This window comes from Blennius ocellaris (genome assembly GCF_963422515.1).
Source record: "Blennius ocellaris genome assembly, chromosome: 23".
NCBI lineage: Eukaryota > Metazoa > Chordata > Actinopteri > Blenniiformes > Blenniidae > Blennius > Blennius ocellaris.
In genome coordinates, this window is record NC_137672.1 from 8,579,218 (window position 1) to 8,603,832 (window position 24,615).

The following is a 24,615-nucleotide window of genomic DNA, read 5'->3' on the forward strand; positions in this document are numbered from 1 at the left end:
AATTTCACAACTGGCACAAAGAAATACATTCTGCACCATTTTACTTTTCTTTACCTGCTGCACACTGAGTTTTACTTCCATCCACCTAAACTTTCACAAACACCCTATTGGTCAAAGCCACACGGCCATGAAGTCTTTGTCCTGAGGATCAATAACCTGCACTGACCACACCATTTTTTTTTTTTTTTTTGGCCTCTGGACCCACGGGACCATGTGCCAGCAGACACCCACTCTGTAGACACTATTACAGAATCTGTTTGCCCGCTCATCCCACCATCCGGGTATCTCGGCGTTCACAGACCAGCCAAGGTTCTCTGGAGTCTGCGGGCCCCGGGTGGCTGAAGCCTCTGAAGGATGGCCGTGTTTTGGAAAGCTCTGGCCAGCGGACTGCTGCTCACCTCCAGCCTTCTGGCTTGGGAAGCCGGCGCGCAGGGGAACGGCCGAGACAAGGTATGTCAATGCGAACCCCCGAGGCACGGAGTGACCAGAGGAATATGTGCAGCCACCAGAAAATAGCCATGTCAAGCCGCCGTCTGAGGAATATATATGAAAATCCTTCAATCCGGTCTGATGTCCAGCCGGAGCAGTCTAAGGACTGGGAGCCGTTCTGCCGTATGTTCCAGGTTGTTTAAATGTTGCATCACCCACTGTTGACTGACAGCCGTGCTGATAATATCCATGCTGTGGTGATAATTTAGTTTTCCCTAACAAAATATGACTCCAGTGGCACGGTACCAAATCATGATGCTGCCTCCCCCATGTTTCACAGAAGGCAGGAGGTTTTTTTTCTTTCTTTTTGATATAAAGTTCCTTCATTTGTAATACTCAGAACTGCCGTTTCATCCCGAGCATCTTATCAGTGCACAAAATCGTATTAGTTCCATTTGCACAAGACTGCATAACCTCTTTGATTCTCACGCAAAACCACCAATTCGAGACTGAAGCTTTTATTTTCGCGAGGCACATCATTAGCAACACAAGTCAAAGTAGCTCTACGTTTGGCTAATACCTGGTTTAAGCGCTTAGATTTCAAATTCTAAACCTCATTACCTATTTCTAGAGCAAATAAAGTTGGGAGTTTACTCGCCTGCTGGAGAAATCCCGCCAATGTTTGCATGTCATTGGTTCAAGCAGGGTGTCTAGAACTGTGAACTTAACCACTGAGTCACGGCGATTACGTTGAATTAGTTTGAATGATAGGACAATGAATCCCACTGCCGACCCTGAGCAACGCACAGTAGTTGTGTTTACAATTTAATGACCTTAAACCGAACTTCACGCTTCACTTTAACGTGGTTTGAGTGTTTATTACCTGCCTTTAAAATACAAGGTAAAGTTCCACCAATATACTTTAGACTTTAATGTGAATATCGAAGTAACAGGTCGGTTTGTGCCTCCTAGAAAAAAGTACTGGGCGGTTCTACCTTCTACCTGGGCCAGGAGAGAGACATCTGGACACCGCTGGCCTACACCATAATCAACTTCACCGATATCGTCAGGTACGTCAGCGGGAGGCTCGGCGAACCATGAAAGTGTCGTATAAATTCCCACGGCGGAAACCTGTGGCGAAGACAAAATACATTTCTTGTTTAGTAAAACATCAGAACTGATGTTTTCTCTCGTGCAGCATCAAATCCTCCTTCCAGCTTCGGACGTTGGACCCCGAAGGGACGATTTTCTACGGCGACACCAAATCCGGGAAGGACTGGTTTGTTTTGTGCCTGAAAGGCGGCATCCCTCTGATGCAGATCAAGCAGCAGAGCATGCTGATCAGTGTGGCAGGAGGCCCGAAGCTCAACGACGGCAAGTGGCACACGGTGAGTCTGCACGCGTTTCGCTGTGGTCAGAACCTCACCTGTCAAAGTGAACTGGACGTCTTATCATTTCTTTCTTCCTCTCTTTCTTGGTGCCGCCAAGCTGGAAGTGAGCAACCAAGGAAAGTTTGTTATTTTAGAGGTGGACGGCTCTCAGGGACTGGTGGTGGGCCTGCAGTCCGAACATCCGGAGGAGATCATCGAAGGAGATCTTCGCCTGGCGCTTGGTGGGATCATGATCAGCAAGGAAGAGCTGATCGTTGAGGTACACATACTATCACGATCATGTATTTTTTTCACTCTTCAATGACCATCTCTTTTGTCTCCCGCCCGTCCGTTTATCGCCACAATTACATTTCCTTGTCGCAGTACGAGCCTCGGCTGGACGGCTGCGTGCGGAACGGCGTCTGGCTTAACCTCAGCGTCTCTTGGGAGACGGAGGTGGAGGAGCTCGGGCCCTGCTATCAAAACATTCAACCTGGCAGCTACTTCCCAGGCACAGGATTTGCTGTTTTCAACACTTCAGGTGGGAACATTGTGCAATCTTGGGAGTTAAAAACTCTCCAGCTGGCATTTATTTCAATCAATAGTCACCATTTGTGAGTAACTTGTGTTTCTCAATAAGAGTTGGACATGAAGAGCAGAAGTGTGGACATTTTAAATGAAATCTAAGATGCAGATTTGCCCGCTTTAATACGTTCCCTGAAATACAAAGTGATCAGACCATCATATGCAGTGTTTGCAAATTCAGTCATATAGATTCCCTGACTGGACACTGGATGGAGCTAACCTGTAAGTGCAAAACATTACTCAAGTGGTACAAGAAAAAATATTACTAGTAGGATAAACTTGGGTAAGTGGATGGGAGTATCTGTCTTTTCCACCTGGTGGCTCTGATAAGGTAACACATGCAGCTTCTACACGCGTCTATTTGCAATTAATATGATACAACAAGTAAATATCAGCTCATAATTATCACACGCACACAAAAGTATCAATCCACATGTGTTTTGAATGGTTCCAGCATATCGGGGTTTGTCACACACGACTAATTGTGTAATAAATAAATGAATAGCACTGAATGGCAGCGACCCCAACTGGCTTAATTCAGACATTAAGCGTCTGGAATGTATCCAAATCTAAAGCTTTATGTTAATCTCTGATATATTGATCAAAATGTGCACATACCTGAATTGAGACTTGTTTTTTTTTTTCTCTCCTCCACACCGAACGAGGCACATTGGAGGCGGGTCTGTAACAAAATGACTGACGAGTGCAAGCTTTTGAGCCAATGGCGTTGGATCAGTCGTTAACTGATTTGAAACAATTCAAGCACGCGCCGGGAATTTCCTGCATGGCCGATTATTTACCTTTTCATTTGTGTCGCTTTTGCAGTTTTCTCCTTTGCAGAGGATGATGACGTCAAGATTGAGTTGGGGGGAGATTTCTCTCAGATGCATGGGACCATTTTGAGCATCAAAGCCCCTGGACAGGAGATGTTCACATTAGTCGCCAACAATAACACAGAGGTGTGCACAAACAAATAATCATGCAAAAATTGTCAGTATTTTTTGGTCTGTTTTGTTTTTTGGGAGATTTGTTTAGTTTAGTTGATGTAGCACATATCAAAGGAAATAACACATACAACATAAACAGCAGATCTGCCAGCATTTATTTCAATTGGTGACAATGGGTATAATAATAATAATAATAATAATAATAATAATAATAATAATAATAATAATAATAATAATAATAACAATAATAACAATAATAATATATAACAATGAATTTATTAAATGTTGTTTTCTCTCTCCCTTTAAAATGTCCAGGAAATCATACTTACTTATGGGGATGTAAGATTGAGCCTCTATAGCGTGCTCAGGGGACTGGAGATGACGTTTTACAAAGACAAACTGGCAGTGAAGACAATAAAAGATGAGTTGCTAGGACCTGCCAGTGGGATTATAGCGGACCACCCTGGTTATGTGACAACCAGGAGAGAAGGTCTTCTTGCCATTGGGGGTCTTCTGGGTGAGATATCCAGAGCTTTTCAATCCCCAAAAACATTGTTTCTGCAGCCACCTCTTGTGTAACTTTACAACTTTCTCTTTCAGGTGAAAGTGAGGTCAATGTTGGCTCCCACTTCCTGTCAGGCTGTCTGAAGAAGATGCAGGTCCAGGGGAAGGATTTGGACCTGGATTTAGCTGATAAACACATGTCAATCTCCTCTCATAGCTGCCCTGCATAGAAACTAAAACATGTATACACAATTCTTGAGTATTTCCAGTGGCTGCAATTATTCCATTTCTCATAGCCCCATGTTACATATCAATGCCAAAGTGTATCAATACTGCATTTTATACTGCTGAGTATGTGACACTATAAAAAGCACATACAGGTCCACAATAGCTTTGATGTAACTCATGTTGTCCATCCAAATTATCAACCATTAAATATAATTCTGAAGCTCGCTTTGTGAGTGGTTTTGTGGACTGAAATTCATTGAGGGAATATCTAAATAGCTGCAGAACATAAATAAAAGTGATAGAATGTATGGATCTTGTGCCATTGGTGATGAATTAAACATGACATTAAACTCAGTGTCTTACAAATATAGCATAAAAATGTAAACATACTGGTAAAGTATTCATCAATGTATTCAACACGCATATATATGTGTGTGTGTATATATATATATATATGGTTGGTCAAAAATATAAATACTTAGTTGTTGTAATGTCTTTGTAAATCTGGATTGTCAATGTTTACATATGACAAATACTACTGCCGTATTCCGTGGTGGACATCAATCGACTGGTTACCATGACATCACTGTCGTAAAGCCAGAGTGTCGCGAACACTGGCCGCCCAGTGAAGATGGCGGCGGAGCTGCATCCGCGGAGTGGAAAGCTGATCGGCCTGTCTAACTCGAACCGAACCGCCCGGCGCAACCAGCCGGTGCAGGAGTTCAACCACGGCCTGGTGCTGAGCAAGGAGCCGCTGAAGGACCGGGATGTCTTCACCGTCCGCATTGACAAGAAGGTAAACAGCAGCGGGCCCCGCCGATGGCTGCTGCCGGGGCGGGTGTGAGGGCAGCGGGAGAGCTGCTGGGACGAGCCCGGTGTTTCGGATTAACTGGTATGCCTGCTCACTGGTGACCGACTTCCTTTAGCGGTCGTCGTTGCTGCTAGTAACAGCAGGTGTTAAAACACGACTCACAAAAGGTCCTACATTTTAAAACTGCATTGTAAATGTGGTTAAACCTGGTTCTCCAGCACAGCTGCGGATTACCGTCTAATTTTTTTTTTACGTCTGCTGTTACTAGCAGCAACAGGGGACGCTAAAGGAAGTCGGTCACCGGTTAACAGGGAAGCCACTTAATGCGAAACACCGGGGGGGGTGGGGGGTTCCTCATCTGTCCGCAGTGAGGTGCTTCTGCTCCCCGCAGCGGCTCCCAGACGAGCCCGTGGTCCTCGGCTGTCCGCAGTTGGGGGTGGGGGGGTGGGGGGGCTTCTGCGTCCCCGCAGCGGCTCACGCCGCGTGACAGCGGCCGCGGGCTGTGCGGGTGTTCAGGTGGCAAGTGAACGTGTCCGCCAACCGTCCAGTGGGCTCGCGACAGCCCGTCCGTGCTGCCCCCGAGCCGTCAGTTAGCCATGCTAATGAGCCGCTAGCAGGAGGACTGGCCCTCCAAGGAAGCTGTAATGTGGGCTTTGTTGACTTGATATGCTGGATTATCTCGTGCAAACAGCCGTGTTGGGGTTTGTTTTGGAGCGGCTGGCAGCCTGATCGTACTGACAAGCAGCCGGGGGGTCAGACGAGACGCCCCTCGTTTTTTTTTTCTCCACAAGGTTCAGTTTGCTTGATAGATGAACGAGTTTGAATTCACACACATCTTGAATCAACGCCTGTCAGACCTCTACTAGTGTACTGAATGAGTTGTTACTCATTATTTACTAATGTATGCAAACTTCTACTAGATCTGCCTCAAAGCTGAAAAAATGTACCTTTTCTGACAGATCAACAGTCTGACACTTAGACAATAATAAGGTATAAGCAAACTTAAATTGTCAGTGTTGTGTTATTTGCACAAAATGACCCTATCAGGAGTTGCACACATTATTTTGGGATAGTACTGAATGTGTCCTCGTATTTTAAAAGCGATACTCAACAAAAACTTGGGTGAATAATCATAATCCTTCCCAGGTTTCTGCTATCTTGACGTGAAGCACAACATTTCAAGTGTTCAGTGGTTGTTGAAGCGAGGAGGTCATCCAATGTGGCATCATACACAACGAAGGGTTAAAACTGTTGTGTCATTCGCATCAGCTTTGCCGTTTTGAATTCAGCTCTATTTTGCAGAGAAGGCAGCTTTTGAATGTTGACGACACACGTGTTCATGTTTTATTTGAGTGCTTTGTGATCTCCATCCCCCCTTCTCCCCCCCCCCAAGCCTGTTCACAGTCCGGTACTGAACAATATGGGGAGGCTTGAATCTCGGAAGCGGCTCCTCCCACTGTGGTACGCCGCCCAACGGGGATTATCAACAGTATGGCGGCTCTCGGGCCTCTGGCAGTGCCAACTGGGCCACACTAACATGCGCCCACACAAACACACGTACATTTCAAATAACATCGTAACTGACCCGCCAAGTCACTTTAGAAGGTCTACCGGTAAGAGGTTGAGCTGCACATGTGTGTGTGTGTGTGTGTGTCTCTGTGGATTTATACCACGCGCTGTACGGAGATGAATACGAGGGCTCTCGTTCAGTCCATCATGGCACGCTGTCTGGAAATCAATACTTTCCCATCATACTGGCACGACTGCAGATCCTGTCGACTGGCATCCACTAAGCTGCAAGAGGAAGTTGGACAATGACGAGTGATTTATCGGGCCTGATGAATTCCTCCGTCATGAGCATAGGACGAAGGGTGATATAGGGTTTGCGTTTATGGCTGGAAGTCTTGACGACGGGATTACCAAACCGTATGACACAACTTCATCTATTGCATATTGTGCATGCATTTTCTTCACATAAGTTAGTGCAAAAAACAGAGTATTTAATGCTAATTCAGCTTTTTGGGATTTATTAAATGTGTATGCAGCTGTAAAATTGACATTTTTCATCCAATATGTTGCTCCAAAAGTTTTATTAAACTGCAAATTTAGGTGTAGAATCCATGAATTCTTCTGACGTCAACTATGTCAGTTAACTATTCTTTTGATGATGAATAAATAGTACAGATACGAGGCTTATAACACGTTATTACAAAAAAGTCGCAAGTAATAACAATCCAACTGGGTCGTCTGTCCAGACGAATCCATTGTTAATGTTTGTAGTGGCCTAACATGCTAACCATGTTGTTTTCAGCGTTTCTGCTGTTTATGTATCAATGGGCAACGCGAAACTTTCCTGAAACGAAAATGCAACGATTGAAACGTCACCTCAGTCTTGACAGCGAGTGTCATGTGCTATTTTTTTATACATTTTTATAAATATGCCAGGTTGCTGATTTGCTTCATACTGTCTGGGCGATGACGAGGGAGCGAGCGGCGGCGAGGCAGACACCCACAGGCTGCTGCTGTTACATAAGTCAGAAGAGAGAGAAGGAGATTTCTTGTCTCCTCGGCACACCGACCCGGTCAGACTCGAGCTTCCACTGAATCTGTTAACCCAGATACCCGGGCCGTCATAACACACTGCCTTACATAGTACCTGTCACTGCAGAAAGAACCACAAGAAACGGGGCCGACGGTGGTTTGAGAAATGATATTGAACTTTGGGGAAAGTTTTCTTTTGTCAGTGGCAAGGGGGGGAAAAAAAAGCAAAACCCTCAAAGGAGCAGATGAGGCTCACGGTCAAGGTCGTCGAATTGGATTTCTGCCAACTTCGATGGGACTCCTGTGGTGTACTGGGGGGGGGGCGGCTCCTTGAGCAGCAGTTGTGGTGCAGCGAACCAAGAGATACTTTCTCATCGCGATGACACAAGTTCAAGGCCCCCCCGGGCGGTTCCAGACCATCTGCTGCTCTGGAGCGTCACAACCCGAAAACCCTCTACTCAGCTCTGGAGCTGACGCAGCGGGCTCACAGCATCACGGAGAAACCGACACGAACGAAAGAATAGAATACAACCCCCCCCCCCCCCCCCCCCCCCCCTCCGGAGATCGACAGTGTCGCATTATTCTAAAAGGGAAACGGTTCCCTCGGGTTGCTTGTCAGACGATAGGAGTCCGATGTCGTTTGACGACTCAAGGAGAAATTTAAAAAGACGCCGTCTGTCCACTAGAGTGTTCGTGTACTCCCATTGATCGTGTATTTTTTTGTCTGTGCTGTGAGTGTGGTTTCATTACACAAACAAGCAACAGCACCCACTAGTGACCCAACGTGAAAACTACATCATTTTTAGCATTTCTTCCATTGCTTGAAATGTTTTAAAGTGGATGTAACCGAGGACGTGTGCATTAATATGTGCATTACTTCTAATTAACATCAAACTCATTTCAATTTTTTTCTCGTATAATGTTTACGTGAGCGCAGCAGTTTTTGATACGTGTACGTTAAAGTGAATACGCATTACTCAGTCCTAATGCTACAAAGTTACTCTCCGATTTATTTATTTTTTAACCAAATTTTCTTCTTCTGCTGTGTTACACCGTCCTGCTTCATTTTCAAAGCGGCGCTCCCTGATCCACACTGACAGAATGACTAAAAATAACAGGACGGATCATACAACAAGACACCCTTTGTTTTCCATAGATATCTACCTGCAGTTTTTAGCTCGGCGCCTCAGTCTTTTAAACGGCTCCGCTGATTCCACATCGAGGCTTTTCGGGGGATCGATCCGGCAGCTGGATGTACGATTCTCGTCGCTGCCGGCGTCCTTGTTTCCCCGCCTTTTTCGTGAGATGAATTTCCTGTCGGTGAAAGCGGTGTTCGAGTGTTTTGGCAGATGCATGTCGCAGCTTCAGGCTCTGGTAAATTTGCGGCGACCGCGTCGATCGGAACGTGTTACGGCAAATCACCCAATGGCTATATATAGATACATATATATATATATATATATATATTCAAATATGTCGCTCCCTCTCCAGGTGAACTCGTGGAGCGGCTCCATCGAAATCGGCGTGACCGCCCTGGACCCCGCCGCTCTGGACTTCCCCAGCAGCGCCACGGGCCTCAAGGGCGGCTCCTGGATCGTGTCGGGCTGCTCGGTGCTCCGCGACGGCCGCTCCGTCCTGGAGGAGTACGGCCGCGACCTGGACCAGCTGGCCGAGGGCGACCGGGTCGGCATCCAGCGCAGCCCCCGCGGGGACCTCCACCTGTGGGTCAACGGGCAGGACTGCGGCGCCGCCGCCAGCGGCCTGCCGCCCACGCTGTGGGCCGTGGTGGACCTGTACGGCAAGTGCACCCAGGTGACGGTGGTGAGCTGCGAGCCGCCGCCGCCTCCCTCGGCCGAGAGGGAGAGAGAGACAATAGAGCGGGACGGGGAGGACGATGAGGAGGAGGAGGAGGAGGAGGAGGAGGAGGAAGAGGAGGTGGTGGTGTGCGGGAGCCGAGAGGACACGGGCATCGCGGCGCTGATGAATGTGGCAGCAATGAATGGAATGATGAACGGAGACGAAGGTAGGGCGTCATTAACCAAATATTGGGATTCGGAATTTGTGGATGGATGGATGGATGGATGGATGGATGGATGGATGGATGGATGTTGAGCTGCACTCATCTGTTGTCCGTCCGACAGTGCCTGAGCTGAGCTGCAGCAGACCCGACAAGTTCCCAAACAACCTGGAGCCGGATGCAGGTAAGAACGTCCCCCTCCCCCCACCCCCCCCCCCAACCTCACACGTTTACGGCATGACCGGCGCTAAAAAATCCTCTCGTCTGTCCCCCAGTTCTCACGGAGCACCAGCTCTTCGACGTGTTCAACAACGCAATAGTGTCCTTTTACCGATCCGAAGACGAAGGCGGGGGAGAAGACGGCGGCGGCGGCGGCGGGGGGTCGGCGGGAGACGGAGGCAGTGGAGGAGGAACGGGAGGAAATTCCGGAAGTGACTCTTCCTCCCGAAACGACCGGGGGAGCAGCAGTGGCGGGGGCGCCGTGAACAGTGACAGTGGATCGGGGACGGCGGGAGGCGGAGGCGGAGGGGGAGGAGGAGGAGGAGACGGCCGGAACGCCAACGGCAGCCCCGCCGGCAACGGCGGGGTGGGGCCCGGAGGCCCCGCGGGCGGGATGACCACCAACGACGCGCTGCTGTTCCACGAGAAGTGCGGCACGCTGATCAAGCTGAGCAACAACAACAAGACGGCGGAGCGGCGGCGGCCGCTGGACGAGTTCAACAACGGCGTGGTGATGACCAACCGGCCGCTCCGGCACAACGAGATGTTCGAGGTGTTCAGCCGTCGCTCCGCTCTGTCCCGCGTCGCGCTGCGTTTATTCCTTAAGATGCGATGAAACTGAACTTAAATGTGTTTTTTTTTTTTTTGTGTGTGTGTCGCCAGATTCGCATCGATAAGTTGGTGGATAAATGGTCCGGCTCAATAGAGATCGGCGTGACCACACACAACCCCAACAACCTGGACTATCCTGCAACTATGACTAATCTGCGCTCAGGTAACACACACACACACACACACACACACACACACACACACACACACACACACACACACACACACACACACACACACACACACACACACACACACACATATTTTAAGTGTTCAATGTGACATTATTTGGACGATATCATCATCATCAGGTACAATCATGATGAGTGGCTGCGGGATATTAACCAACGGGAAAGGAACCCGCAGGGAATACTGTGAATTCAGCCTGGATGAACTTCAGGTTTGTGGCGACACGCTAAGACACACTAACACACACACACACACACACACACACACACAGAAGTCTCATTTCGTCTTGTGCTGTGCCAGTTAATCGGGCCGTTTGCTTCCTCTATCATCCGTCTGTAGGAGGGCGATCACATCGGCTTGATGCGGAAAGCCAGCGGAGCGCTCCATTTCTACATCAATGGCATTGATCAAGGTGAGACGCATTAAGACCCGTCACCAGAGGAACGGAAGGGCCGGGCGGCGGGAGGAGAGCCGCCACCGTTTGTCAATTGACAGAAAATTGACCCGCTGCCGTTGTGACGTCTTTATTTACGCCGAAGCGCTTGTAATTGTCGTTTTGTCTGCGTTTTCCTGCTGCCTGATAGACCGTTCCTCCCGCCAAATTGTATCCCCGTGATCCAAAATAAACAAAGATGGCCGACACGTTTCGATCTGTAATCAGCTGCGATTCAATGACTTGTGCCTCGCTTCTTTTTCCCCCCCGCAGGCGTCGCAGCAGCTCAGACCCCCGGGGTGGTGTACGGCGTGGTCGACCTCTACGGCATGGCGGTCAAGGTCACCATAGTCCACAACCACAACCACAGCGACCGCCTCCGACGCAACAACGCCATCATGAGGGCGCTGTCGCCCGACGTGGGCCGACCGCGGCCCGCTCTCTCGCTCACCCCGGACGCGGAGGGGCCCGACCGCCTGCTCTTTCACCCCAACTGCGGGCAGAAAGCCGCCATCATTAGCGACGGCAGGACGGCGCTACGGCCACAGTGAGTTGTTTTTTTTTTTTTCCAGATTTTGTAGTTTCCTTTTCCTCCTCTCCGATTGGACGGTTTCCAGAAAGCGTCTGGTAATGCGTAATAATTACTCTCGACAGTGCGACGGACGACTTCAACCACGGCGTGGTCCTGAGCAGCCGGCCGCTCCGCTCCAACGAGGTGTTCCAGGTGCGCATCGACAAGATGGTGGACAAGTGGGCGGGGTCCATCGAAATCGGCGTCACCACGCACAACCCCGCCTACCTGCAGCTGCCCTCCACCATGACCAACCTGCGCTCAGGTAAGGTGGAGCCAACCGGCTTCACTCAACAGCTTGTGCGAAATTGTTTTTACCACCTAAGGAACATCTCTAAAAGTCGCAAAATGTTGTCCAAAAAAAAGGACCTGGAATTGATTATTCATGCTTTCATATCTTACAAGACTTGATTATTGCAACCCTGTCTGAATAAGTCAGCTCTGAACAAACTGCAAATCGTTCAGAATTCTGCTGCTAGACTTCTAGCAGGTTCACCTCAGAAGGTCTCATATCGCTCCAGTCTTCTCGGCTCTCCATTGGCTCCCTGTAAAACTCAGGATTGATTTTAAGGTCCTACTGCTGACTTTCAGAGCTTTAAACGGTCCGGCCCCTCAGGACATCCTGGACCTCTTGAAGCCGCACTAATCTGGCCGTACCCTCCGGTCGTCTGGCCAGAATCTGCTTGTCGTCCCTAAGACCCATTATAAGACCCGGGGGGACCCGTCTTTTCAGTTTGTGGCCCCTAGACTGTGGAACGCTCTGCCCCCGTCTGTGTTATCTCTTTTAAAAAGGACTTGAAAACATGTTTGGTTGATGGGTTTTTCACTATTGTCACTTTAATTTTACACATTTTATATTGTTGTTTTTACCTTTTTCTCCTGTACAGCACTTTGTGATTTTATCTGTGAAAAGCGCTTTATAAATACATCTTACTTACTTACTTACTTTACTGTGTCCTGCGCCTTTTTCAAGGGACGTGGATGATGACGGGAAACGGCGTGATGCACAACGGAACTACGATACTCGACGAGTACGGACACAATCTGGACCGACTTAAAGTAAGGACAGTTTGCTTAATAAGGACTAACACTCTGTATCGTAGATTTCACGTGTCGTTCTTTATTTTTTTGTTGTTGTTGTTTCTGCAGGCAGGTGACACGGTGGGTGTGGTGCGGAAGGAGGACGGCAGCCTCCATTTCTTTGTAAACGGTGTCGCACAGGGCCCGGCTGCCTGGAACGTCCCCCCCAGCGTCTACGCCGTGGTGGACCTCTACGGCCAGGCGGCTCAGGCCACCATCATGGACGACATGGGTAAGAGAGGAGGAACGAGCTGATTGGCTGAGATCGGGAAAAAATTTGAAGAACTGTCGTCTGCCTCTTCTGTCAGTGGACCTCCCCCCTCTCCCAGAGGACAGCTCCGACGGCCCCGCCGCCATGTCGCCCGGGAGCCCCTGCTCCGTGGTCGGCGCCGCCACGACCAGCGACCTGCGCTTCCACCAGCTGCACGGCACCAACGCCGTCATCACCAACGGCGGGCGCACGGCGCTGCGCCAGAACTGCCGCAGCGAGTTCAACGACGCCATCGTCATTTCCAACAGGTGAAAACGCGCGGCGGCGGAAGCAGCCTCGAGACGATCGAAATTTAAAAAAAAAGTAAATTCCACAATGAATCGTTTGGAATCGTTTGCCGCAGGTGCCTTCGGGATGGCGAGCTCTTTGAAATCATTATCCAGAAGATGGTGGACCGCTGGTCAGGTTCAATAGAAGCAGGTGGGACGTTTTTTTCCAATCGACTCATTTCGAAGTGGCTTTTTTGGTTCTCAACGTCTCCTTTTCTCCGCCGGCAGGAGTGACGGCCATCAGGCCCGAGGAGCTGGAGTTTCCAAACACCATGACCGACATCGACTATGACACCTGGATGCTCAGGTAGCCGAGCTCGGGGCGGGGGTCGGGAAGCAAAGCATGCTGGGAAAGCACTCGAGTCGATCGCAGAGACACACATTCACATTCACACCGAACATTGGATCAAACATGTTGTTTTGTTTTATTTAATCAGATGTTGATGTGCGTTTTTTGTTTTTTTTTTATTCTTAATTTATGAGTTTTTATATTTTGACACAATAAAACATACAGAACATTGTAGAACAGGGAATGACCAGTAGATAACAATTGATTCTCAATTAAAGAAAAGATATCAACAATAAAGATGAGAGAGAGAAAAGGAAAGACTAACTATAGTCTACATTGTGAGTATGTAATTGGGCCTTTTTGCGTTGGTGTGTGTGTCGCCCACCAACCATGTTTATCATTCACCAAAGCAGTTAACTCTTCCATCCTATAGATTTCCACTGTGGTTTCCCACCATAATGTTAAAGTTGGTATGTCCAAGGATAACCATTTCTTAGTTATAGTTTTTTTTGCTTGCTACCAGCAAGGCACTAGACAAACACTTATCTTTTTTTTTTTCAAAGGCAAATGTCCAGTTAAGAATTTCCTGCAGTTGTTCCATGAATGTCAGTCCAGTATTGTTTGATGAAGGGGCCGTCCCAAAAAAATATGCGTGTGGTTTGCGCATTGATTTCCACATCGTCTCCAGCAGACGGGGGTGTTTCCTTCTGAGATGGAGTGATAAAATACCTGATTATGGTTTTCCACCCGAACTCTCTCCATCTTGTAGAAGCTTTACATTTCCACTGAGATTTACACATCAAAGTCCATTCATCTTCTGATATATTTACTCCTCCTTCTTTCTCCCACGACGCCTTGGACATGTGTAGTTGAGTGGAGCTTAATGTTTGTTAGACATGTATACAAACTTGAAATCATTTTCTTATTGGTGGTTTCCGTCATATGCATTTATGAAAATTTTTGATCAAATCCTTATTCGTCTCAGATGTCTTAATGTGCGTTTTAACTCTGCTCCACAGCGGGACGGCCATCATGCAGGATGGGAACACGATGCGCAACAACTACGGCTGCGACCTGGACTCCCTGACCACGGGCTCGCGGATCGGCATGATGCGCTCGGCCACCGGCGACCTCCATTACTACATCAACGGCGTGGATCAAGGCGTGGCCTGCTCCGGTCTCCCGCCGGGTGAGGAGGAGTCCGGGAGTGCTCCGGGGGGGGGAGGGGCGGGGGGGCGAGCGTCATGTGACGACGTGTCTTTTTCTCCCCCGTCTCCTCAGAGGTGTTCGCCGTGATCGACCTGTACGGCCAGTGTGTCCAGGTGTCCATCACCAGCTCCTCGGGCCCGCTGGACAACAGCCTCTGCACCAGCAACATCACCGAGAAGAGCTTCCCCATCCATTCGCCAGGTACACGTCCGCCCCCCTCGCTCTCGATTGGTTCATTTCGAAAGAATTTCCACGCTAAAGGGTACGAGCAAAGGGAAAAAAAATGCCGTTGCCTCTGCGCTTTGCAGTCGCCGGCGTTGCACACCGGCTCCACAGTAAGCACGGGAAGAACGTGGTGCTGCTGGGCGAGGGCTGCCAGGCGGTGCGGGTCGGAGGATACGCTCACGGCATCGTGTTCAGCGGGAAGGAACTCGTAGCGGATGAGCTGTTTGAGGTACGGCGTCGGGAAAAAACCGCTGCTGGATTTTCATTTTCTCACGAAAAAAATACACACTTGTTTTATGATTTCCTCCGCCGCCGCAGGTGAGGATTGATGAAGTGGACGAGCAGTGGTGCGGCTCGCTGCACATCGGCCTGACCACCCTGGCGCCCCCGGAGCTCCCGGCATGCCCGCTGTCGGGCCTCTCCCCCTCCCTCCCGCAGCTGCGCACCAAGGTCACCTGGCTGCTGTCCGGGTCGGAGGTCCGCCGCAACGGCGTGCTGCAGCGCCAGAACTACGGCTGCTCGCTGGACCGGCTGACGGTGGGACACACACACACACACACACACACAAATTAAAACTCATTCAGTGTTTGGTTTTTTTTGCGTCGGACAGTTGTTTTCTCACAGCGCCTGCGCAAATTGTTATTTTATAGACGTAAACGTTTTCTGCCGAGCCGGTGGGTGTTTCAAACTGGATGCGCGGCGGCGTGTTTTTTTTTTTTTTTTTCCAGGTGGGGAACCGCGTGGGCGTGAAGAGATGTAACGATGACACCATGCACATCTTCATTGATGGAGAGGACATGGGACCTGCTGCTACCGCTATAGCCAAGGTACACACACACACACACACACACACACACACGTTTATGACATTTAAATGTCGGATGATCGTATTCCACATTATTTTGCTATTAAGAGTGTCGGCGGGCGGAAACATTCCATCGTGCACGTCCACGCGTTGTCTCGCCCTAATTATACCTTGACCTCCATTAAAATGTCAGTGTCGCTTTAAATCCTCTCATTAACCTTCACACACAAGTAAGACTCGGCGGGGTTAAACATTTTCGCCCCACAAGCTCCGAGCCGCCGCCCGCCTCTCCGGTTACAGAAGCCACAAACAGACGCTCGGACATTTGGCACCATGCCCCCCCCCCCCCCCCCCCCCCCCCCCCTCTCCCCTCCCCCTTTCAACACCTGTTTTCTCACCGGTCGCAGAATGTTTACGCCGTCTTGGACCTGTACGGACGGATAACCGCCGTGTCCATCGTCAGCTCCTCGCTGATGGAGGACACGGAGAGCGTGAAGGCGCCCTCGCTGTCCTCCGACAGCTGCAGCGAAGGGGAGGAGGACAGCAGCCCCGCCAGAGAGGTGGGGAGGCTTAACGAGAGAGACGGCGGCGTCCCGTCTGGTTCAGATTTAACCCTCCGTCTTCACCCGCTCGCCTTGGTTTCCCTCCAGGCGGAGAGTGAGCCGTGCGCGCTGGTGCCCACGATCGTGGCGTTCCTGGAGAACCACGGCAAGAACATCCAGCTCTCCAACCAGAACCTGACGGCGGCCAGGGTGTCGAGCTACAACCAGGGCCTGCTGGTCGCCGCGCATCGCTTAGCTCGCCAGCAGCTGTTCCAGGTAAACATCGGCCGCTCCTTCTCGCTTTTCTCGTCTAAAAAGGACGTCAGTACTCAGAAATGTTAAATAATGCTAACATCCATAATGCAACAGCTATATGTCAAGTTTATTTTTGTCTTTTCATTGTATTTTGCACCAGAAAGTTTCATTAAAATTGACTTTATGGTAAAAATTGTAAAGTTTTCCAAAATAAAGTATGAACATTTTCACTATGTATTCTCCACGACACAGCAAAAAAATGTAAATGTCATTGTGGTAATATTTTACGGGTCCGGTCTCCTGGAGATGACCCTGGACTGTACTTGACCCCGCCGTGTTGCGTCACCAGGTGGGTTATTTTACACCTGCCTCTCTTTGGCCCCTCCAGTTCCAGATCGACCGTCTGAACCCGTCGTGGACGTCGTCCCTGTCGCTGGGGGTGATAGGCCACTCCCCCTACCGGCTGAACTTCCCCTCCACCGCCTGCTGCCTGAAGCGCTCCGCCTGGCTGCTGCAGCGCGACTCCGTCTTCCACAACTCCTTGAAGGTGCGCTTCATCCGGCCCCGTGGCGTCGGAACCCCCCCCCGTCGACTCGACACCGACTGACCCTCTTCCGCTGTGCCCCCCCCCCGTGCTCAGATATGCGAGAACTACGGTCCCAACCTGGACACTTGTCCGGAGGGGACGGTGTTGGGTCTGCTGGTGGACGCCAACAGCTGCCTCCACCTCTACGTCAACGGCATGGACCAGGGCGTGGCGGCGCAGGACATCCCGTCGCCCTGCTACCCCTTCATCGACCTCTACGGCCAGTGTGAACAGGTCGGCACGCACACCGCCCCCTCCCCCCCCCGGCTGTTTGAACGCTAAAATAAATAAACGCTGTCTCTTGTCGGCAGGTTACCATAGTAACCAACAACGTGCCCGCCGTCGGCGGCGAGAACGGCGAGACCCGCTGCCAGGGCGACATGGAGAAGGCCGACATGGTTGACGGTACGAAGCCGTTCCGGGTTGGAAGAACTTCGATCTTGGCCGCCCGTCGCTCAAACGGGCGTTTTGTTTCCCTCCCGCAGGAATCAAAGAGAGTGTGTGCTGGACGCCACCGCCGGAGGTCAACCCCAACAAGACCTGCGAGTACCAGGCGCTGTGCTCGCGCTTCAAGGACCTGCTGACGTTACCAGGTGAGCCGCCTCGTCGCCACCGCCGCTTCTCAACCCCCCCCCCAAAAAAACAAATCCCAAACTCAACCGCCGTCGTTTGTTTCCTTGTCACATCGGAAGACGGTTACTTCAACGAAGACGCAAAGTACAACCTGTGCTACTGTGAGTCCTGCCACAAGCTGCGGGGCGACGAGGCGTATTACAAGAGGGGCGAGCCGCCGCGGGACTACGCCCTGCCCTTCGGCTGGTGCCGCTTCGCCCTCAGGTGGGTGATGTACAACTGCAAATCAAAACAATGACCTTTGTGGAGAGAAGCTGGATGGATAGATAGATAGATAAGCCTTTATTGATCTCACAGTGGAGAAATTTACTCGTAACATTCAGCTCTTAAGGACACTCGAGGAAAGGAAAGACAAGGAATGTGCAAACAGTTAGGTAAGAATAGAGGTATCTTATAGACAATGACTATCAAATAGGACTGAAAATAAGATAAAAATCACAAAATATAATAAAGCATAATAAGTTCTAAGGGGAGCAAAATATACAGTAGGATGAGATACAAGGAAAATAAACTATGATGGGGGTAGGATAAGTACAATAAACATACTATAGTAAAAACAAAATCATTTAACAATCGGTTGTATTAACAAGAAAGACGTACGATCAAATTGTTTGATTGGATTCTGCCCCCATTGGTTGGTGAAAATCAGGACTTATTGTCCCCCACTGATACAGATTGTTGGTGTTTTTTTTATAGTTTGTTCGTAAACAATATGTAGTTAGAGTGTTTCTGGGTGTTTGTGTATCTGTTTCTGCAGGATCAAGTCCCACTGTGAGGTTTCCAACGCGCTGAAGAAGTGGCACATTGCATATCACGGCACCAGCGTGGGGGCCCTGCGACGCACGCTGGACCACAGCCAGCTGCTGCCTGGTACACGCACGCACGCACGCACACACGCACACGCCGATGAAGAAGCTCACCACCTAACCACTCCACTTCCGCTGGTTGCAGGGACGTCGTCCATCTTCTCGGTGTCTCCGGTGAAGGCGGAGGGGCCGAACGGCTACGGCGAGCCGGAGGAGAACAGCGCCCCCGGCAGGGAGGTTCCCAGAGTGCACCTCTCCCCCACCATGCGCTACTCCGGCTCGGAGATCTTTGCTCCTAAAGTGCAGTGAGTCCGGCTCAGTCAGTGTTCTCGACTCCATTTAAAAAAACAAACAAACAAAGGGCCCGTTTCCACGGCAACCAACTGAAAACTTTGGTCATGTTTTGGGGAATCTGTTTACATGGCAACAGGGCTCTTTTCCCAAGGTGGAACTTTTCAAAAATGCTCAGGCGCCATCACCATGGTAACAGTGCTGCTTCCACACATGCTCACCACGCCATAGTAAACAATTCTTGTGCACACGCACTAGTTGGTGGACAATAACAAACATGGCGGCCTCCACAGTGTCTTGACTCCACTTGAGTCCATATTAGTCGTTTTATAGTGACGGAATCTATTTGGTTGCCTGTTCATACGTGTCCTCGCGATTGTTGTTGTTTAGTATATTGGTCTCATTACAAAAACAACAAACAGCTCCAGCTAGTGGCTCAACCTGCTCACGACATCATTTTCAGCATTTCGATGTCCATGTAAACGGACGTCGAGTCAAGATTAGACGTCAAGCTAGTATGTAAAAGTCGCTTTTATTTCACGAGCCACCAGCCCAGAGCGTAAAATAAACCTTGAAACCATCTCCTTGATATTATAAGATCTGACAGAGAAGAAATCCTCAGTGGCGACGAAAACCAATGGAGCCACGTTGTTAAACGTTGCCTGAGTTTCGCCGTCTCTCTCTCTCTCTCTCTCTCTCGTTGCCTTAGATTTCGGGACCCCCGCTCCCACCGGTGCCACCAGGCCCAGGTGGGCTTCCAGGTGTGCGTGCGGCCCGGCTCCTACAAGGTGGGACCTCAGACGCTGGGCCACAGCGAGCCGCTGGACCCGCGCTTCAGCAACTCGGAGGTGGAGTGGATCACCAAGGAGCAGGGCGGGACGCTCCTCTACGGCCTGCTGGTCCGAGTGGAGTGAGCGCGTGGGCGGAGGAGGCGCTCGGGGGAGGGGAGGGGGGGGTGAGTAGCAGGGAGGGTCCGAGCCCCCGCCCCCCTCCCCCCCCCTTCACACTTTTAATAAACTTGACAACCAAATCCGACCCCTGCCTTGAGCGAGAGACTCCTCTGGAATCCGGCGGTTCCTAACCCGGGGATTTGCTGATTCAAGCATTTGCGACTTTAAGTTTAAGGTTTTTTTTTTTTTTTCCCCAGTTGTTTTGCTCTCGGGACTCTTTTTAAGCGGCCGGGTCGTCCGGCGGTCTCAACGAAACAGACACACTGCCTGCACTTTATGTTCTGGACACTCGTGGGCGATTTTTAAACTTTTCATCAGCACTGAAGACTTTGTGTTTGTTGTTCCTCATCCTGCCCATCCTCTTCTTTTCATCCTGGGTTTGTTTTTTTCCTTTTTTTTTGGCACTTACATGAACACTTCCTGCTCTGGTCAGTGTTTCATTTTGGGAGGAGCGTCGCCCTGCCGATCTGCACGTCAGCGAAAAAGAAAAAAAGTGGGTCAAAAGAAGGAAAGACGTAAAAAAAAAAAAAAAGAGTGACAATGTTTTCAAAGGAGTTATACACAACAACAACAACAAAAAACAACAAGACACTTGAATCCTGGAGCGAGCCCAGAAGTATCACGATTGTGACTGTAAAACTGGAGGGAGAAAAGATGTTTACACACGTTTGTCGCTGTTTTCCACGTTAAGTACGTTTTGTTTGTGTCTTATTTTTTTTTTATTTTGTGTTTCTCGCCCAGTCGCGTTTCTGAACCCCGAACGGAAACTGTGGGGGGAAAACTGAATCATTTGGGTTTTAAACGTTAAAAAAAATGGACTTTGCACCTTTTAGGATTTTAAAATATTGCCACATGTTGAAAATTAAATTATAAATACGATATGTAGCGGCGGACGGCTTTATTTTATTTTTTTTCCACCGAGGTAAAAACGCTGCAGCCGCGTTTTCACAACTCGGATGATTCCTCACAGAAAATGCGAACTGCGTCGAAACAGGCCGATGCTTTTTTTTTTTTTTTGCCTTATTTATTTGCTTTATTTAAGCGGTCTTTTCTTTAACACCAGAAAACTGGGTCATAAATAAACATCAGGCGGTTTCTGTGGGAATCATTTGAAAACATCCATGAGTCTTAATTTTGAAACTCTTGAGAAAAAAAAAAGGGGTGAAAAGTTCTGAATGGAACTGGATTTGACTGTTTTTATGGCCGGAAACATAGAAAATCTTCCAGTAGCCATTGTTTTGTAAAGAATTGGGGAATAACTCACAAGGCGATGAGAGGCAGAGTCGGGCGGCTGCAGCGTTGCCCGAGCATAAATTATTCTTCACTAAAAGAACAATATGTCCTATTTTTAGCCTCCGTTGCGCTTTGAGCGGCAGCAGTGACTTTTTTTTTCCCCCTGTTCGGCGTGACTCACCGCAGCCCCCTGTGGCGAGAAATTGGTATTGCAAGTCAGATTCGGTGGCTTTCTACGAGAAGTCGCTTCGCCGTCACCCCAAATTGTTTCTTTTCATTCGTCTTCTGATGTTTTTACATTAGAAATAACGCACATTTTGCCATTTCTGGAAAAAAAAGTTTGAACTTTAAATCCTGAGAAAAGCACATTTCCACAAAAAAAAAGGGTGAAGAAATGAAGTTATTGCCAAAAGGTTTCAGTGACCCCCCCCCCCCCCCTCTTCACACACACACACACACACACACACACGTTCCAGCAGTGTTGCCTCCCGTCATCGTTTACACTCCACCCAGCGCGTCCGACCTCCGTTTACCAGAATTAAAACCCCGTTTTGCAATCCTCCTCCAGCCGCTTACAGGCGAACGTGAGGAATCGGGGCTCGTCGGCCCCGAAACGCTACGACTGATTGTACGAGAACACATTTCAGCTCTCCTCGAAGCCCGACACGGGTCTCGACAAGCCAAAACTCAAACCTGAAGAAGGAAAAGAAAGAAAGAATAAAAAAAACTACAACTTCCAATCAAAACAGAAATGTGAAAAAAGAAATGAATATATGGGTTATTTAAGGCCCAATGCTGCTTTGTACAATTTAATTTTCATTGTTTTGTTGTCGTTTTTTTTTTTTTTTCTGTAATGTTGCATTGTACAGGCTGTTACATAACAAATCATATCTTCCTGATTTATAAAAAAGACAAATAAAACTGACAGACAGTATGCACAGGAGGACGGTTGGGCGTGTCGTTTCTCTGAGAACAAAGACGATGCCATGAAAAGAGAGAGAGGGGGAGGGTGGGGGGGGGAAATAAAACCCAAACTGGATTATGTTTTGTCCTTTTTTTTTTTTTTTTGTTTTTTTTTCCAAGTTTTTTTATTTCGAGTAGGAAAAGATCTCTCTCCGACAGGTTATTGCAGTGTTGCATACTTACTCAATCACACTGTTTCCAAGACGTCGCAGACAAATGACTCGTTAAGGCCAATAGTGGGATTTTTCATAGCTTTTTGTTACAGGGATTGACAGCGGCTCCCTTTAAGAACACACACACACACACACTCACACATATACACATAAAAAGCTTTTGGAAATGAGACTCGGTTTAAAAACAGACAAACGACTAGTTTTGTTCACTGAACATAAAAACAAAAAAACCACAAGTGAAGCCAAATATGTACTGATCTGCTCTACAGTCCTGTTGTGGTGCATAGTCGGCTTCAATCGTTTATTTTGAAATGTTCTTCTGTCACAATAGCTTGTTTTTTTTTGTTTTTTTATCCTTTAGTGTCGAACCGGGAAGGAAAAAGGGGGTTTCAATAGATTTCAGTTAGATGAGAAGATCAGCAGCGTCTGCAAGACGATCCTGCAACTCCTACAGACGCGACGTTGCCAAAAGTATTCGCTCAGCTCTCCACCGTCAACGCCGTCCCGACCGCGGCGTCAGGGTCTCGCCGCACAGAAATCCCCCATAAACACTGTAAGAAAAAAACCTCGTGGGAAGCCGTCCCAGAAGAGTTGAATCATCGTAGATCCTATCGAAAAGTTCATGTGTATATAAAAAATTGGGGGGAAAAAAGTATAGCTTAGAATTAAAATGAACAAGACAGTAGGATTAAAGACAATTTTAAAAAAAAATACTTGAAGCTTTTGAGTTGACAAGGTTTGAAATCTCAGTTTTTAACATCAACTGGAGGAAAAATCTGAAATGTTGTGGTTATAAATCTTTCATTTCAACGCAACTTTTGACTTTTTAGCTTCACTTTGACATTTTTTTATTCTCTAGACAGTAAATAAATAACTAAAACTATTGTTTTTTAACCTGATCATCGAAAGATTACATTTTTTAAAACATTTTCACAGCCTCCATCGCCGATCTTCTCATCTAACTCTTTGAACCGTGTTTTTTCAAAATGACAAATTTAGCAACAGGCTGCAAGTTGGACTCAAAGCGGGAAACAGAACAAAGCGGCATCAATGGTTCTTCTTGCTACAAAATACGATTAAATGCTGTAAAGCTTTTCGAAGCGTGAGGAGGGCCGCCACTGGGGGGCGCCAGAGAGCGGGAGAAGAACGATAAAAAAAAACAAACGAACTGCGGGATCGGGTTGCTAATATTATGCTCGGCTCTCAGGAGCTGAGATCTGCTATGGGAAAGAAACTAAAACAGAAAGTAAAAAAAAAAAACAAAACCCTAAAATCAAGAAAGACAAAAATGGACAAAGACCGTGTAAAAGTTTGGTTCAGCTTCATTCAAATATACATCTTAAATTTCCACTCGCGCACTCACAGTCGCTCAAATGTGCCAGAAACCAACGAGAACAAAAGAAAAAAAACACAAAGAAAAAGGAAAAAAGAAAAGAAAAAATCCCACACAAGTTTAAAAAAATAGCGAAAAAAGTTCTTTTGTACACTTAGACAATAACAACCGTTGACATGTTTTCCTCCCCGAACCACGAACATTCACTCCGAGAACGCGAGGTTGCAAGCTACAGTGAGTGCTTTTATAAAAACGTACGGTCACAGTAGTTCAAATGAAATGGCTCCTTTTTGAATAAATTAAAAAAAAAAAAAAAAAAACAAACGACAAAACCACCTTCGTCACAAACGATTCCGTCACTTCTTGTTTGTTTTTTTTGCTTCCAGTTTGGAAATAAATAAAAGAAAGAAAGGAAAAAAAACAGGGATCTACAAACATTTGTGGGTGAAATCCTCTCCTGAACCCACACACACACGCACACGCGCACACACACACACACACACACAGCTCATCGCCTCACCCGCTGCACCACGTGAGCCAATCAGACGCCTCCTTGTAAAAACCACAGGTAAACAACCTTAAAAGATGGTTATTTTTTTTTCTCCTTCTTGTTTGTTTGTTTGTTTGTTTACAAACTTCTTCCTGCCCCGGAAAACAAAGGCTCCTTCGTCCACAGGCGCCATCTTGACTCGCCATCCTCTGATGCGTTTTCTTTTGGGGTTTTTTGAAACATTTCGACCGGACTACGTCGAGGTGGAACGTTTTGGCGGGAAAAAAAAAAACAACAATAAAAAAAACCAAAAAAGGAAATGAAACGTTTCAGCGAGACGAGCGGCGGCGGTGCAACCGAGAGGCGGAGCAGAGACTAATGGAGAGAGCAACTCAACGTTCTGGGTTGGGTTTTTTTTTTGTTGGTTTTTTTTTTTGTTTCTCTCAGAGGAAGGAGGAGGTGGAGGTACTACGCGGGGAGGGGGAGGGGGGGATCTCCCATAATTCATTGTGGCTGGTTGTGGGAGGAGTTTACAGAGAGACGACACTACGGGGAGGACGAGGAGGAAGGCGAGCAGCAATTTGATTAGAGATTCGTCTTGATCTCTCGCGGCGGGGGGAGGGGGAGCGTCTGACGCACCGGTGAGTCTGCAGGGGATTTTGTATCGTTTACAAATTCATGACCCCGCCCCCTCCTCCCCCCCCAAAGCCCCGCCCCCTCACGGAAAAAACGAACCCCACTCCGCCCTGTGGGAGT

The 24,615-nt window shown here is 48.4% G+C and overlaps 2 protein-coding genes across 2 annotated transcripts; both read left to right on the top strand.

The window, feature by feature from the left end:
* Positions 1 to 354: 354 nt before the first annotated feature.
* shbg (sex hormone-binding globulin) lies at positions 355 to 4,065 on the top strand (the record flags this gene model as incomplete). The annotated part of the gene is made up of 7 exons (XM_080519374.1): positions 355 to 450; positions 1,402 to 1,499; positions 1,628 to 1,817; positions 1,918 to 2,079; positions 2,184 to 2,340; positions 3,210 to 3,347; positions 3,932 to 4,065. 7 exons carry the CDS (start codon positions 355 to 357, stop codon positions 4,063 to 4,065), a joined length of 975 nt encoding a protein of 324 aa, XP_080375500.1.
* A 575-nt stretch (positions 4,066 to 4,640) lies between these two features.
* Positions 4,641 to 19,759, top strand: neurl4 (neuralized E3 ubiquitin protein ligase 4; the record flags this gene model as incomplete). Its single annotated transcript, XM_080518775.1, is given in 30 exon segments — positions 4,641 to 4,655; positions 4,659 to 4,859; positions 8,907 to 9,438; positions 9,557 to 9,616; positions 9,708 to 10,204; positions 10,315 to 10,426; positions 10,575 to 10,663; positions 10,792 to 10,864; positions 11,159 to 11,432; positions 11,540 to 11,721; positions 12,430 to 12,515; positions 12,606 to 12,768; positions 12,845 to 13,055; positions 13,151 to 13,227; positions 13,305 to 13,383; positions 14,385 to 14,554; positions 14,647 to 14,775; positions 14,883 to 15,028; positions 15,118 to 15,336; positions 15,528 to 15,626; positions 16,012 to 16,164; positions 16,255 to 16,422; positions 16,790 to 16,948; positions 17,042 to 17,221; positions 17,299 to 17,392; positions 17,473 to 17,580; positions 17,680 to 17,824; positions 18,378 to 18,490; positions 18,572 to 18,731; positions 19,427 to 19,759. Coding segments are annotated over 30 exon segments (4,899 nt in total). The 3' UTR covers positions 19,632 to 19,759.
* Positions 19,760 to 24,615: the final 4,856 nt, after the last annotated feature.